The sequence below is a fragment of the Oncorhynchus mykiss genome, chromosome 11, assembly GCF_013265735.2.
Source record: "Oncorhynchus mykiss isolate Arlee chromosome 11, USDA_OmykA_1.1, whole genome shotgun sequence".
Lineage (NCBI taxonomy): Eukaryota > Metazoa > Chordata > Actinopteri > Salmoniformes > Salmonidae > Oncorhynchus > Oncorhynchus mykiss.
This window is the reverse complement of record NC_048575.1, coordinates 55,328,225-55,342,696: the sequence shown is the minus strand read 5'-3', so window position 1 is coordinate 55,342,696 and position 14,472 is coordinate 55,328,225. Positions and strand designations below refer to the sequence as shown.

The 14,472-nt window shown below is 46.4% G+C and overlaps 1 protein-coding gene across 1 annotated transcript in view; it reads left to right on the top strand.

The window, feature by feature from the left end:
• Positions 1-380: 380 nt before the first annotated feature.
• Positions 381-14,472, top strand: part of LOC110535985 (leucine-rich repeat transmembrane neuronal protein 4-like) — a 33,586-nt gene continuing 19,494 nt past the window's right edge. Inside the window, exon 1 of the mRNA XM_021621421.2 lies at positions 381-1,969. Coding sequence (XP_021477096.2) covers positions 384-1,925 — 1,542 coding nt within the window. The 5' untranslated portion in view covers positions 381-383 and the 3' untranslated portion in view covers positions 1,926-1,969. The remainder of the gene's footprint in view (positions 1,970-14,472) is intronic.

Genomic DNA, 14,472 nt, shown 5'->3' with positions numbered 1-14,472 from the left:
CCCATAGGTATGGTACTTTAATTCAGATTAGTGTTTCTCAACCTCTGACCGTGGACAGGCACCTCAGTTTGTGTCAAAACATCTGGGATGACACTGATTTATCTTATGTGCTAGTTTGAATGTAAGTGATTCTCCAAGCAGGAAGGACCACAGCTTGCTGGTCCCCTAAAAAAGTTGAGAAGGCTGGTTTAAGCAAATATTGCTGAACATGTATTGTAGATAATATTTCCCCTCCCACTTAATTCACAGTGTCAAAATGTTTATTCTCAGCATGCTCTCATTTTGAATTACATTATGCTTACTGACATAAATGTATGCACTTTTTGAGTGTCCCTATCTCCACCCCCCACCCACCCCCCACCCCCATTTCTGCAGGATCCCTGATGCGAGATAGATGGCTCATGATCCCATTGTTGATGCAGGGCTGGCTGCTAGCGTCTCCAATCAGTGTTCGTGAGCGCCCCTGTCCTCAAAGCTGTAGATGTGATGGGAAAATAGTATACTGTGAATCCAATGCCTTTCGGGACGTGCCAAACAATGTGTCTGTGGGATGCCAGGGCCTCTCTTTGCGCTACAACAGCTTAGTGAATCTCAGCGCTAGTCAGTTCTCAGGCCTCAGTCAGCTTGTTTGGCTTTATCTCGACCACAACTACATTAACTCAGTGGACAGCCAAGCCTTTCATGGGGTACGGAGGCTGAAAGAGTTGATCCTCAGCTCTAACAAGATCACACAGCTACAAAACAACACTTTCCATACTGTCCCTAACTTACGCAATCTTGACCTCTCTTACAACAAGCTGCAAGCCCTCCAGCCCAGTCAATTTCTGGGCTTGCGGAAGTTACTTAGTCTCCACTTGCGGTCCAATTCTCTGAAAACTGTCCCAATGCGGGTTTTTCAGGATTTGCGGAATTTGGAGTTTCTCGATCTTGGCTATAATCGATTGCGAAGCCTCACTCGAAATGCCTTTGCTGGGCTTCTTAAGCTGATCGAACTTCATTTGGAACACAACCAGTTCTCCAAGATCAACTTCTCTCACTTTCCCCGCCTCACCAACCTGCGGGCACTCTATTTGCAATGGAACCGAATTAAGTCAATAAGTCAGGGTCTAACCTGGACATGGACGTCCTTGCAAAAGCTGGACCTTTCTGGAAACGAACTGCAAATAGTGGATTCCAGTACGTATCAATGTCTCCCCAACCTACAGACCCTGAACTTGGACTCCAACAAGCTTAGCAACATGTCCCAGGAGACAGTGGATGCCTGGATCTCCCTGACCACCATCAGCCTAGCTGGTAATGTGTGGTACTGTAGCCCCAGCATCTGCCCCTTAGTGGCCTGGCTGAGAAACTTCAAGGGGAACAAGGAGACCACTATGATTTGTGCTGGGCCTAAGGAGGCCCAGGGAGAAAAAGTGATCGATGCAGTAGAAACATTTAGTATCTGTAAGGTCACTCCCACCACCCCTTTTGTCTCAACCACAGCCTCCCTCAACACCCCATCTCAGTCTGAGCTCCTGCCCCTTCCCACTTTGTCCAGGGTTGATGAGGAGTTGACCCGCAGTGGTACGGCCATCCCCTCCCCTTCTGGGGCTTCCCCTACCACCCCAGAGCAGGATTTTGAGTTTGTATCCTTCCATAAGATTATTGCTGGCTGTGTGGCACTTTTCCTGTCGGTGACTATAATTCTCCTGGTTATTTATGTGTCCTGGAAGCGCTATCCCAGCAGCATTAAGCAACTCCAGGAGCGCTCCATGGTCAAAATGCAGCAGAAAAAGGTGCAGGAAACAGAACGCACCCTCAGCTTGCCTCTGCAAGAGTATTATGTGGACTACAAACCTGCAAACTCTGAAACTATGGAGGTGCTCGTTAATGGGACTGGACCCTACACATACACAATCTCAGGATCCAGAGAATGTGAGGTATGATGCGTCACCCTCCTAAAATCCATTTCCACTGCGAGGCACGAGAGGTAAATTTCTCAGTGATTTTGGGGATAAAAAAATGTTTGATTTTTTTAATCCTCTTTCTGTGTCTGTTTGTTGGATAGGAAATATGAGTCAGTGCACGGTGATTTGAGTCTGCATGCCAGGGGGGTTCAGATAAACCCAGGCCATTTAAAGTACAGTTTACCTCTCTGTTAAAAAAATAAGCATCATGAATTGATTGAGAGTTAGAGAGTGAAGCTCAAGTTCAAGTTTTCTTGCACTCCCATTTGAATTCTTGTCTTACAGTGCACTATAGGCAAAATAGAATGACTTCATCAAAAAAGTGAGACGTGCCAGATCAAGTCACTATGCAGTGATTATTTTCCTATCATGTGTGTATTTGCTACCTTGCCAACGGCTTTGTTTGTGGTAAATACTTGATTCACTTGATTGGTGACTCCATTGTTTGTTTTTATACATTGCATTCAAAGAATGTTGGTATTCTCCCACTGTGCTTTTCTAATTTGTATGTGATAGTGTGAACTGAATGTCACTATTGTCTTATTTGGACTCTCTCTCTTACTTTCTTGATAGTGATAAATCGATTAATGGACTTAAAATGTAATGATAAATAGACAGAGGCTATATCTTTAACACCTCTCGGGTGTAATGGCTGGGGCATTACATGAAAATAAAACTCAGTTTAAGGTATTGCAATATCAAGTACATAAGATCCTCAGTGCAAAACAGTCTGTTTCTTTTAAGATATGTTCTATCTACATTGCCATCTCAAACCTGGCCCTGTCTCTCTCCCTTGGTCTCTCGCTATGCATCTGTCACTAGATGTTTCTGGTTCTAGACAAAGAGGAGCAAAGCCAGGCCGTAAGCCATCACAGAGGCCCTTGATGTTGTAAGATGGCAGTCAGGCTGTTTTCTTACAGTAAGATGGACCTTGATTTTATTACAGTAAATTGGAAGTCTTCATTGGAGATCTGAGACTAAGCAAGAGGCCGTCAGTGTGCGTTGTATCCAATGTGTAGTGAGCTACACTGAGTGATTTAGAACTGAGTCATAGAGGAATGTATACTGTAGAGGTAGAGGGGGAGGGGAGGGAAGGTTAGTGAGGAGATGTAAAGTGGAAAGAAGGTTCATGGACTTCAAATGTATTCCCAATACTACTTCTACCCTTCTACATATTACCACTATTGTAGCCAAACATCTGTATTTCCTATGATGTCTCTCAAAGCCTCATTTGATAAAAGAGTCATCAGATTTATTGTCATCAGTTCATTGATTTATTAAATTGCACCACCAGATTTTTCTTTTCTGACATAGGGAGCCCCAGCAAATCACTTACTGTGAAGCCTTACAAATTGAGCATAGCAATAATGTAAACTATGTGATATTATGTCCCTCTGGCCCCCTGAATTACAATGCATCTAATCAGATTAACCCAGTCTATTTTGCTCATGTGCCTTTACAGCGACACTATTACAGTATACCGTGCAATAATACTTATCAAAACTAAAGCCATGGCATACATATTTGGACTACTGAAGATGGAAATGCATGCTGCAAAGTTGCTTTTCTTTTTACATAACCATTTGTCGGGACCACAGCTACACTCTTAGAAAAAAAGGTGATATATCTAGAACCTAAAAGGGTTCTTCGGCTGACCCCCTTTTGAAGAAACCTTTTTGGTTCCAACTAGATCCATTTTGGGTTCCACGTAGCACCCTTTCCACAGAGGGTTCTACATGGAACCCAAAATGATTCTACCTGGAACCAAAAATAGTTCTCCTGTGGGGACAGCTGAAGAACCCCTTTTTCTAAGAGTGTAGACACTAAGGGATTGAGAGAGGAAGTCGGACAGAAGACTAAATCATTTGCCCATTCTTAATTAGGCACTTTTACCTTTGCCCTTTATTTCTCTGATGCCATGTATCAGTCTTTTCCTGTCCTGCTGCTTGTTGGCTTTTAACAGACTGGTAGATTGTTATCAACAGGGCATGCGTTGCCCAGGGATTGCCACTTGAGTCTGCACCTTTCCCTCTGACTCCCTCTGATTCTGTTTCACTACAGCAGTAATCAGTCTGGTAATTAAAAGGCGTGCAGTGCCCCACCACTTTTGATTTAGTTTAATAAAAAATATTGATGCGAAAGCATTAAAAATGTGACTGTTACTGGGTTAGCCGTAGCTAGATGGTTAGCTAGCGAAGGATAAGAACGTTGCCGGTGAGCATTGCAATGGAACATAAAGAACGAACGACTGGGTCACTTCCGTAAATATCAAAACTAATTGAACTCTAGCAACCAGAAGATGAGAAAGTATGATTTCCTTTATAAAAAAAGAAAATATAAAGGAAAGAAGTATTTCTACTGGTAAATGTGGCCCCTCGTGATGAGCTCACATTTTTTTGTGGACCCCTTTTGTGGAGCAATCGGCTTTGAGTGTGGACTGTATTATTATGCATATTGGATTTAATATATTTTTTTTTAATCTTTATTTAACTAGGCAAGTCAGTTAAGAACAAATTCTTATTTGCAATGACGGCCTACCGGGGAACAGTGGGTTAACTGCCTCGTTCAGGGGCAGAATGACAGATTTTTACCTTGTCAGCTCGGGGATTCGATCCAACAGCCTTTCAGTTACTGGCCCAACGCTCTAACCACTAGGCTACCTGCCGCTACCTCAATGGGCTGGTTAGCTTATGCTCCACTCCAAAATATACACTGCTCAAAAAAATAAAGGGAACACTAAAATAACACATCCTAGATCTGAATGAATGAAATATTCTTATTAAATACTTTTTTCTTTTCATAGTTGAATGTGCTGACAACAAAATCACACAAAAATGATCAATGGAAATCAAATGTATCAACCCATGGAGGTCTGGATTTGGAGTCACACTCAAGATTAAAGTGGAAAACCACACTACAGTCTGATCCAACTTTGATGTAATGTCCTTAAAACAAGTCAAAATGAGGCTCAGTAGTGTGTGTGGCCTCCACGTGCCTGTATGACCTCCCTACAATGCCTGGGCATGCTCCTGATGAGGTGGCGGATGGTCTCCTGAGGGATCTCCTCCCAGACCTGGACTAAAGCATCTGCCAACTCCTGGACAGTCTGTGGTGCAACGTGGCGTTGGTGGATGGAGCGAGACATGATGTCCCAGATGTGCTCAATTGGATTCAGGTCTGGGGAACGGGCGGGCCAGTCCATAGCATCAATGCCTTCCTCTTGCAGGAACTGCTGACACACTCCAGCCACATGAGGTCTAGCATTGTCTTGCATTAGGAGGAACCCAGGGCCAACCGCACCAGCATATGGTCTCAAAAGGGGTCTGAGGATCTCATCTCGGTACCTAATGGCAGTCAGGCTACCTCTGGCGAGCACATGGAGGGCTGTGCGGCCCCCCAAAGAAATGCCAACACACACCATGACTGACCCACCGCCAAACCGGTCATGCTGGAGGATGTTGCAGGCAGCAGAACGTTTTCCACGGCGTCTCCAGACTCTGTCACGTCTGTCACATGTGCTCAGTGTGAACCTGCTTTCATCTGTGAAGAGCACAGGGCGCCAGTGGCGAATTTGCCAATCTTGGTGTTCTCTGGCAAATGCCAAACGTCCTGCACGGTGTTGGGCTGTAAGCACAACCCCCACCTGTGGACGTCGGGCCCTCATACCACCCTCATGGAGTCTGTTTCTGACCGTTTGAGCAGACACATGCACATTTGTGGCCTGTCTCCTGGTAGCGCCTCCATGCTCTGGACACTACGCTGACAGACACAGCAAACCTTCTTGCCACAGCTCGCATTGATGTGCCATCCTGGATGAGCTGCACTACCTGAGCCACTTGTGTGGGTTGTAGACTCCGTCTCATGCTACCACTAGAGTGAAAGCACCGCCAGCATTCAAAAGTGACCAAAACATCAGCCAGAAAGCATAGGAACTGAGAAGTGGTCTGTGGTCACCACCTGCAGAACCACTCCTTTATTGGGGGAGTCTTGCTAATTGCCTATAATTTACACCTGTTGTCTAATCGATTTACACAACAGCATTTGAAATGTATTGTCAATCGGTGTTGCTTCCTAAGTTTGATTTCACAGAAGTGTGATTGACTTGGAGTTACATTGTGTTGTTTAAGTGTTCCCTTAATTTTTTTGAGCAGTGAATTTCCACGAGTCTGGGAGAGAACATATAGCCCTAGATGATGCTGTTGGTTCATGGATTGTGGTGGCCGGCTCACAGTTAGCCTACAATTATAGAAAATGTGTATTTGATTTTGATAGCCTAGTAATAGGGAATTTTTATATTTAATAATAATTTAATAATAATTAATTAGCTACACAGAATATTTCACCATCCATCTCCTCTGTCTCCTTCATTCCTTACTCGAGCGCTCAGACGGGCTCTCTGTTTCATTGCGAAAAACATGTTGCTATCGATGTTCCTGGAACAGATTTCACTGGGTTTCCCAAATTAAGCACTGGTTAGCTGCAAGAACAGGGTTGGAGAGCCCATGCCATGCAGCATTTGGGTTGAATATCATCTGATGTGCAGTGAGAGCATCCTCCTCAAACAGTGGTTGATGCATGGACTGAACTAAGTGTTCTTATATTTATTTTTCAGCTGCTCGTATTAAGCACAGCTCCACTTTAAAAACAAAGTAGCCTACAGGGCTACAGACCGGCGGGAAAGCTTGTAACCTCCATTCGCTATTCGAGTGCATACGGATGACATGTCTTTCTTACCCTGTCCCTGTTTGATAACGGGCCATTCTAAATTTAAACTCATTTTACATATTAGTAAAGACAGATTCAATTGTGAAAATATGATCACTTAATGAGAGAACAGCTGTGCAGTCTGAGGCAATGATCAGAGCTCAAGTTTGTTTTGCGACATTCTCAAATCATCAATAGCCTATAGTCGCACCATGCAGCCCATATATGGTTTGATTTCTAAGACATTCTAAGGTTTGTATCATTCACAACTAAAGTTGCCAAATAACTCTAAATCCAGCATATATAGGACCTGTTTCAAATTATTGCTTTACACTCAACATAGCCACTTCATATGCACACTCACTCCGGAATGGAAATTATTATTAATATTATTTTTTATTCAGCTAAGTTCAATTATATTATTTTTACTATAAAATCATATAATATAAAATACTGGCACCACCTTATAAGCGTATCTTGTCTGATAAATTAACAAGCCTACAACCTATGGCTTGGAGCATAGCCAGATAACATGCAGTAGGCCAATTCATCTTCTCTTCTGAATTCTTTTCTTCTTCATATCATAAAGTTTCTTTAGACCTGACTAAAATAAATGATAGATTTATTGTGATGGTGTATAGTAAACTGATTTCTTAGACTTTTCCAAATGTAGATGTTCCAAAGGCACGCATCAGCGGCTTGTAGGCTATGCAGCTTCTAGGCCTATGCATGGAGGTGTGGAGATAATAAACTTGTTTATGTTCATTAGCGGTCATATACCTTGAGATCGGCAGTCTTTTGAATGACAATAACCGGCTGACAAAATGTCATGACTGCCACAGCCCTAGTCTAGAGTTTTACCTGGTTAGATTACCAGAGAATTCTATTTGCCCCACCACTCTGGGACCTCTGGTGCCACCTCTGGAATGTTAAAAGTAATGTCATCCATTATTAAGTGCACAGGTGCAGAATAGCTTCTAGTCTGGAGGACGTCCTCACTATCTAGCTTTCATATGAGAATGTGGTATGGGAACACTAAATGGAGGACTTAGTTAGGGGCTCTGCTGGCTAGAATAACTAATAGCCCTGCAGATGAAAAGAGCAGAGGTTTTTCCTCATCTCTGTTATCTCTTGTCCTCTCTCCTCAAGGGGCAGCCAGAGCGGCTGGAAATGTAATAGGATATCTTATATGCCAAACATCACTATGCAGAGTGAGTATAAACACAGGAGGAGATATGTCCTATTAATATGAGACAATTAAGATTTGAATGACATGTTGGGCACATTCCATTTCCAGGTGGAAACATTTCAAGTCCCAATAGCCCTACTTTCTTGTCTCCACATTCTACTTTTGCCCTCCCTCTGGCTTTGTAATGTAAACGCTGGCAGTTAATGTTTTCAAGATGCTATCTCAAGGATTGGGGAGTAATTCAGTACGGAGGGAGATTTCATGATAGAGAAAAACCCAGAATTTCTCTGTCCTCTTTGGCTTCGCTGGTCTTTTTCTATCTCAAGTATCACTTTGAAATCAAGGAAAGTGTTTCTGTATTGTAGACGTTGATTCGATTTAAAGAAATGTGGTTAGAGTATGGCTGAATCAGACACAGGTAGACAGCATCCTCCGAATATTCCTCAACAGTACTCAATTACTAGTGCATGATACCATTATTCAGATGAATCTTTTAATCTGAATGGAGATGTCATGACCCAGTCCTAGATACTGATCACTTTTCTTGAAAGGAAATCTATCCATTGTTAATTTAACCAGGCAAGTCAGTTAAAGAACAAATTCTAATTTACAATGACAGCCTACCTGGGAACAGTGGGGTTAACTGCCTTGTTCAGGGGCAGAATGACAGATTTGTACCTTGTCAGCTTGAGGATTCAATCCAGCAACCTTTTGCAACCGCTCTAACCACTAGGCTACCTGCCGTTTACAGGTGCGCGTTGTTGTCTAGCATTTTTACCTCATTTAACCTCACAGTCACAGCTTCTTACAGCCTATAGTAAGTACATCAATATACATCATTTATGGCAATGGAAAATGTTATATTTACTTTTTGTAAGGAAGAATCAGAATCAGATCCAGAACTTTAATTATGGGTACCAGTAAACCTGTTGTCACTCATCAGTGGTGCTGACATCTTCAGCTTTTTGTGGAGCTCAGGGACCTCATGTGACTTTATTGCTCTTCTGCACTCCATCCATGTCGTAGTCATGTGCTCCATTTAGTTTTGTTGTGACATTACATTTTGTAATGACACAAGGGCTGACCAATTCTGATCGTTTTTCCACTAATTGGTCTTTTGACCAGTCACATCAGATCTTTTCACATCAGATATTATTCAGAGCTGATTGGTCAGAAGACATATTAGTGAATAAAAGATCAGAACTGGACTGCCTGCCCTCCAGCCACTGTGAGAATGGATGGAGGTGGATAGGGAGGAAAGGGAGAGAGATCAATATTGCATCTTCTGTAAAACATTCTCCGCACAAATAAATCAGCGGGTGAGATTATCCTTGGAGCAGAGAACAGATGCATTTAATCAATTGGAGATCAGGATTTTGTATCGATCTCTCTCCGTATGCATGTTGGACATTATTGAACTGCCTTGTTTCTGGCAATTCTTCTGGATCTCAGTCAATCTGTCATGTATTGTCATGTTGTGTCTTTCTGTCCTTTCCTTTCACCCTGTCTCCCTCTGCTGGTCGTATTAGGTTACCTTTTCTCCCCCGCTTTCCCCCAGCTGTTCCTTGTCTCCTCTTGACTACCTCGTCACCCCTTCTCCCACCTGTTCCCCTTTTCCCTCTGATTAGTCCCCTATATCTCTCTCTGTTTTTGTTCCTGTCCTTGTCGGATTCTTGTTTGTTGTGTTTCATGCCTGAGCCAGACTATCGTCATGTTTGCTGTAACCTTGTCCTGTCCTGTCGGAATCTGCCGGTCTATCTGAGCCTACCTATGTTTGGTTATTAAAGAAGCTCTGTTTAAGTTAGTTCGCTTTTGGGTCCTCATTCACTCACCGTAACAGAAGAATCCGACCAGGAATGGACCCAGCGACTTCGGATCCTCTCCACTCAGCCGTCGAGATCCAGGGAGCGATGCTAGGCAGACACGAGCAGGAATTGTCTGCTGCTCGACATGCCGTTGAGACCCTGGCCACCCAAGTCTCCAACCTCACAGAACAGGTTCACCATCTCCGCCTCGATCCACCGGCCACTTCCAGGGCTTTCGAATCTCCGGAGCCCAGAATCAATAACCCGCCGTGTTACTCTGGGGAGCCCACTGAATGCCGCTCGTTCCTCACCCAGTGTGATATTGTGTTTTCTCTCCAGCCCAACACTTACTCCAGGAGCACTGCTCGTGTCGCCTACGTCATATCTCTCCTTATTGGACGGGCTCGTGAGTGGGGCACGGCAATCTGGGAGGCAAGGGCTGAGTGTACTAACCAGTATCAGGACTTTAAGGAGGAGATGATACGGGTTTTTGATCGATCTGTTTTTGGGGAGGAGGCTTCCAGGGCCCTGTCTTCCCTATGTCAAGGTAATCAATCCATAACAGACTACTCTATTGAGTTTCGCACTCTTGCTGCCTCCAGTGGCTGGAACGAGCCGGCTTTGCTCGCTCGTTTTCTGGAGGGTCTCCGCGCAGAGGTAAAGGATGAGATTCTCTCCCGGGAGGTCCCTTCCAGCGTGGATTCCCTGATTGAACTCGCTATTCGCATTGAGCGACGGGTTGATCTTCGTCACCGAGCTCGTGGAAAGGAGCTCGCGTTCTCCGTTGCCCCCCTCTCCGCATCACTACCATCTTCCTCTGCCGGCTCGGGAGCTGAGCCTATGCAGCTGGGAGGTATCCGCATCTCGACTAAGGAGAGGGAACGGAGAATCACCAACCGCCTCTGTCTCTATTGCGGTTCTGCTGGTCATTTTGTCACTTCATGTCCAGTAAAAGCCAGAGCTCATCAGTAAGCGGAGGGCTACTGGTGAGCGCTACTACTCCTGTCTCTCCTTCAAGATCCTGCACTACCTTGTCGGTCCATCTACGCTGGACCGGTTCGTCAGCTTCCTGCAGTGCCTTAATAGACTCTGGGGCGGAGGGCTGTTTTATGGACGAGACCTGGGCTCGGGAACATGACATTCCTCTCAGACAGTTAAGGGAGTCCACGGCCTTGTTCGCCCTGGATGGTAGTCCTCTCCCCAGGATTCAGCGTGAGACGCTACCTTTAACCCTCACTGTTTCTGGTAATCATAGCGAAACCATTTCTTTTTTGATTTTTCGTTCACCTTTTACACCTGTTGTTTTGGGCCATCCCTGGCTAGTTTGTCATAATCCTTCCATTAATTGGTCTAGTAATTCTATCCTCTCCTGGAACGTCTCTTGTCATGTGAAATGTTTAATGTCTGCTATCCCTCCTGTTTCCTCTGTCTCTTCTTCACAGGAGGAGCCTGGTGATTTGACAGGGGTGCCGGAGGAATATCACGATCTGCGCACGGTGTTCAGTCGGTCCAGGGCCACCTCTCTTCCTCCACACCGGTCGTATGATTGTAGTATTGATCTCCTTCCGGGAACCACTCCCCCCCGGGGTAGACTATACTCTCTGTCGGCTCCCGAACGTAAGGCTCTCGAGGATTATTTGTCTGTAGCTCTTGACGCCGGTACCATAGTCCCCTCCTCCTCTCCCGCCGGAGCGGGGTTTTTTTTTGTCAAGAAGAAGGACGGGTCTCTGCGCCCCTGCATAGATTATCGAGGGCTGAATGACATAACAGTTAAGAATCGTTATCCGCTTCCTCTTATGTCTTCAGCCTTCGAGATCCTGCAGGGAGCCAGGTTTTTCACTAAGTTGGACCTTCGTAACGCTTACCATCTCGTGCGCATCAGGGAGGGGGACGAGTGGAAGACGGCGTTTAACACTCCGTTAGGGCACTTTGAATACCGGGTTCTTCCTTTCGGCCTCGCTAACGCTCCAGCTGTCTTTCAGGCATTAGTCAATGATGTCCTGAGAGACATGCTGAACATCTTTGTTTTCGTTTACCTTGACGATATCCTGATTTTTTCACCGTCACTCCAGATTCATCTTCAGCACGTTCGACGTGTCCTCCAGCGCCTTTTAGAGAATTGTCTTTTTGTGAAGGCTGAGAAGTGCACTTTTCATGCCTCCTCCGTCACATTTCTCGGTTCTGTTATTTCCGCTGAAGGCATTAAGATGGATCCCGCTAAGGTCCAAGCTGTCATTGATTGGCCCGCCCCTAAGTCACGCGTCGAGCTGCAGCGCTTTCTCGGCTTCGCGAACTTCTATCGTCGTTTCATCCGTAATTTCGGTCAGGTGGCAGCTCCTCTCACAGCCCTTACTTCTGTCAAGACGTGCTTTAAGTGGTCCGTTTCCGCCCAGGGAGCTTTTGATCTCCTCAAGAATCGTTTTACATCCGCTCCTATCCTTGTTACACCTGACGTCTCTAGACAGTTCGTTGTCGAGGTTGACGCGTCAGAGGTGGGCGTGGGAGCCATTCTTTCTCAGCGCTCCCTCTCTGACGACAAGGTCCACCCATGCGCGTATTTTTCTCATCGCCTGTCCCCGTCGGAACGTAACTATGATGTGGGAAACCGCGAACTGCTCGCCATCCGGTTAGCCCTAGGCGAATGGCGACAGTGGTTGGAGGGGGCGACCGTTCCTTTTGTCGTTTGGACTGACCATAGGAACCTTGAGTACATCCGTTCTGCCAAACGACTTAATGCGCGTCAGGCACGTTGGGCGCTGTTTTTCGCTCGTTTCGAGTTCGTGATTTCTTATCGTCCGGGCTCTAAGAACACCAAGCCTGATGCTTTATCTCGTCTCTTCAGTTCTTCAGTAGCCTCCACTGACCCCGAGGGGATTCTCCCTGAGGGGCGTGTTGTCGGGTTGACTGTCTGGGGAATTGAGAGGCAGGTAAAGCAAGCGCTCACTCACACTCCGTCGCCGCGCGCTTGTCCTAGGAACCTTCTTTTCGTTCCCGTTCCTACTCGTCTGGCCGTTCTTCAGTGGGCTCACTCTGCCAAGTTAGCCGGCCACCCTGGCGTTCGGGGTACGCTTGCTTCCATTCGCCAGCGTTTTTGGTGGCCCACCCGGGAGCATGACACGCGTCGTTTCGTGGCTGCTTGTTCGGTCTGCGCGCAGACTAAGTCCGGTAACTCCCCTCCTGCCGGCCGTCTCAGGCCGCTTCCCATTCCCTCTCGACCGTGGTCTCACATCGCCTTAGATTTTGTCACCGGACTGCCTTCGTCAGCGGGGAAGACTGTTATTCTTACGGTTGTCGATAGGTTCTCTAAGGCGGCTCATTTCATTCCCCTTGCTAAGCTTCCTTCTGCTAAAGAGACGGCACAAATCATCATCGAGAATGTTTTCAGAATTCATGGCCTTCCGTCAGACGTCGTTTCGGACAGAGGTCCGCAATTCACGTCTCAATTTTGGAGGGAGTTTTGCCGTTTGATTGGGGCTTCCGTCAGTCTCTCTTCCGGCTTTCACCCCCAGTCTAACGGTCAAGCAGAACGGGCCAATCAGACTATTGGTCGCATCTTACGCAGTCTTTCTTTTCGCAACCCTGCGTCTTGGTCAGAACAGCTCCCCTGGGCAGAATACGCCCACAACTCGCTTCCTTCGTCTGCGACCGGGCTATCTCCTTTTCAGAGTAGCCTCGGGTACCAGCCTCCGCTGTTCTCATCTCAGTTCGCCGAGTCCAGCGTCCCCTCCGCTCAGGCTTTTGTCCAACGTTGCGAGCGCACCTGGAAGAGGGTCAGGTCTGCACTTTGCCGTTATAGGACGCAGACTGTGAGGGCTGCTAATAAGCGTAGAACTAAGAGTCCTAGATATTGTCGCGGTCAGAGAGTTTGGCTCTCCACTCAGAACCTTCCCCTTAAGACGGCTTCTCGCAAGTTGACCCCGCGGTTCATTGGTCCGTTCCGTATTTCTCGGGTCATTAATCCTGTCGCAGTTCGACTTCTTCTTCCGCGATACCTTCGTCGCGTCCACCCGGTCTTCCATGTCTCCTGTATCAAGCCCGTTCTTCGCGCCCCCGCTCGTCTTCCCCCCCCCCCCCCCCATCCTTGTCGAGGGCGCACCCATCTACAGGGTCCGCAGGATTTTGGACATGCGTCCTCGGGGCCGTGGTCACCAGTACCTCGTTGATTGGGAGGGGTACGGTCCTGAGGAGAGGAGTTGGGTTCCCTCTCGGGACGTGCTGGACCGTGCGCTGATCGAGGATTTCCTCCGTTGCCGCCAGGTTTCCTCCTCGAGTGCGCCAGGAGGCGCTCGGTGAGTGGGGGGGTACTGTCATGTATTGTCATGTTGTGTCTTTCTGTCCTTTCCTTTCACCCTGTCTCCCTCTGCTGGTCGTATTAGGTTACCTTTTCTCCCCCGCTTTCCCCCAGCTGTTCCTTGTCTCCTCTTGACTACCTCGTCACCCCTTCTCCCACCTGTTCCCCTTTTCCCTCTGATTAGTCCCCTATATCTCTCTCTGTTTTTGTTCCTGTCCTTGTCGGATTCTTGTTTGTTGTGTTTCATGCCTGAGCCAGACTATCGTCATGTTTGCTGTAACCTTGTCCTGTCCTGTCGGAATCTGCCGGTCTATCTGAGCCTACCTATGTTTGGTTATTAAAGAAGCTCTGTTTAAGTTAGTTCGCTTTTGGGTCCTCATTCACTCACCGTAACACAATCCCTATCTCTTTCTGGGGGATTGAAGACCAGCATCCAGGAAGTATGGAGGGCATGCTTAGCAAGAGACTGGTAGACTATCCAGTGAGAGTTAACATGGGAGTTAAGGAAGAAGTTAAGTTGTTAAAATAAATACATTT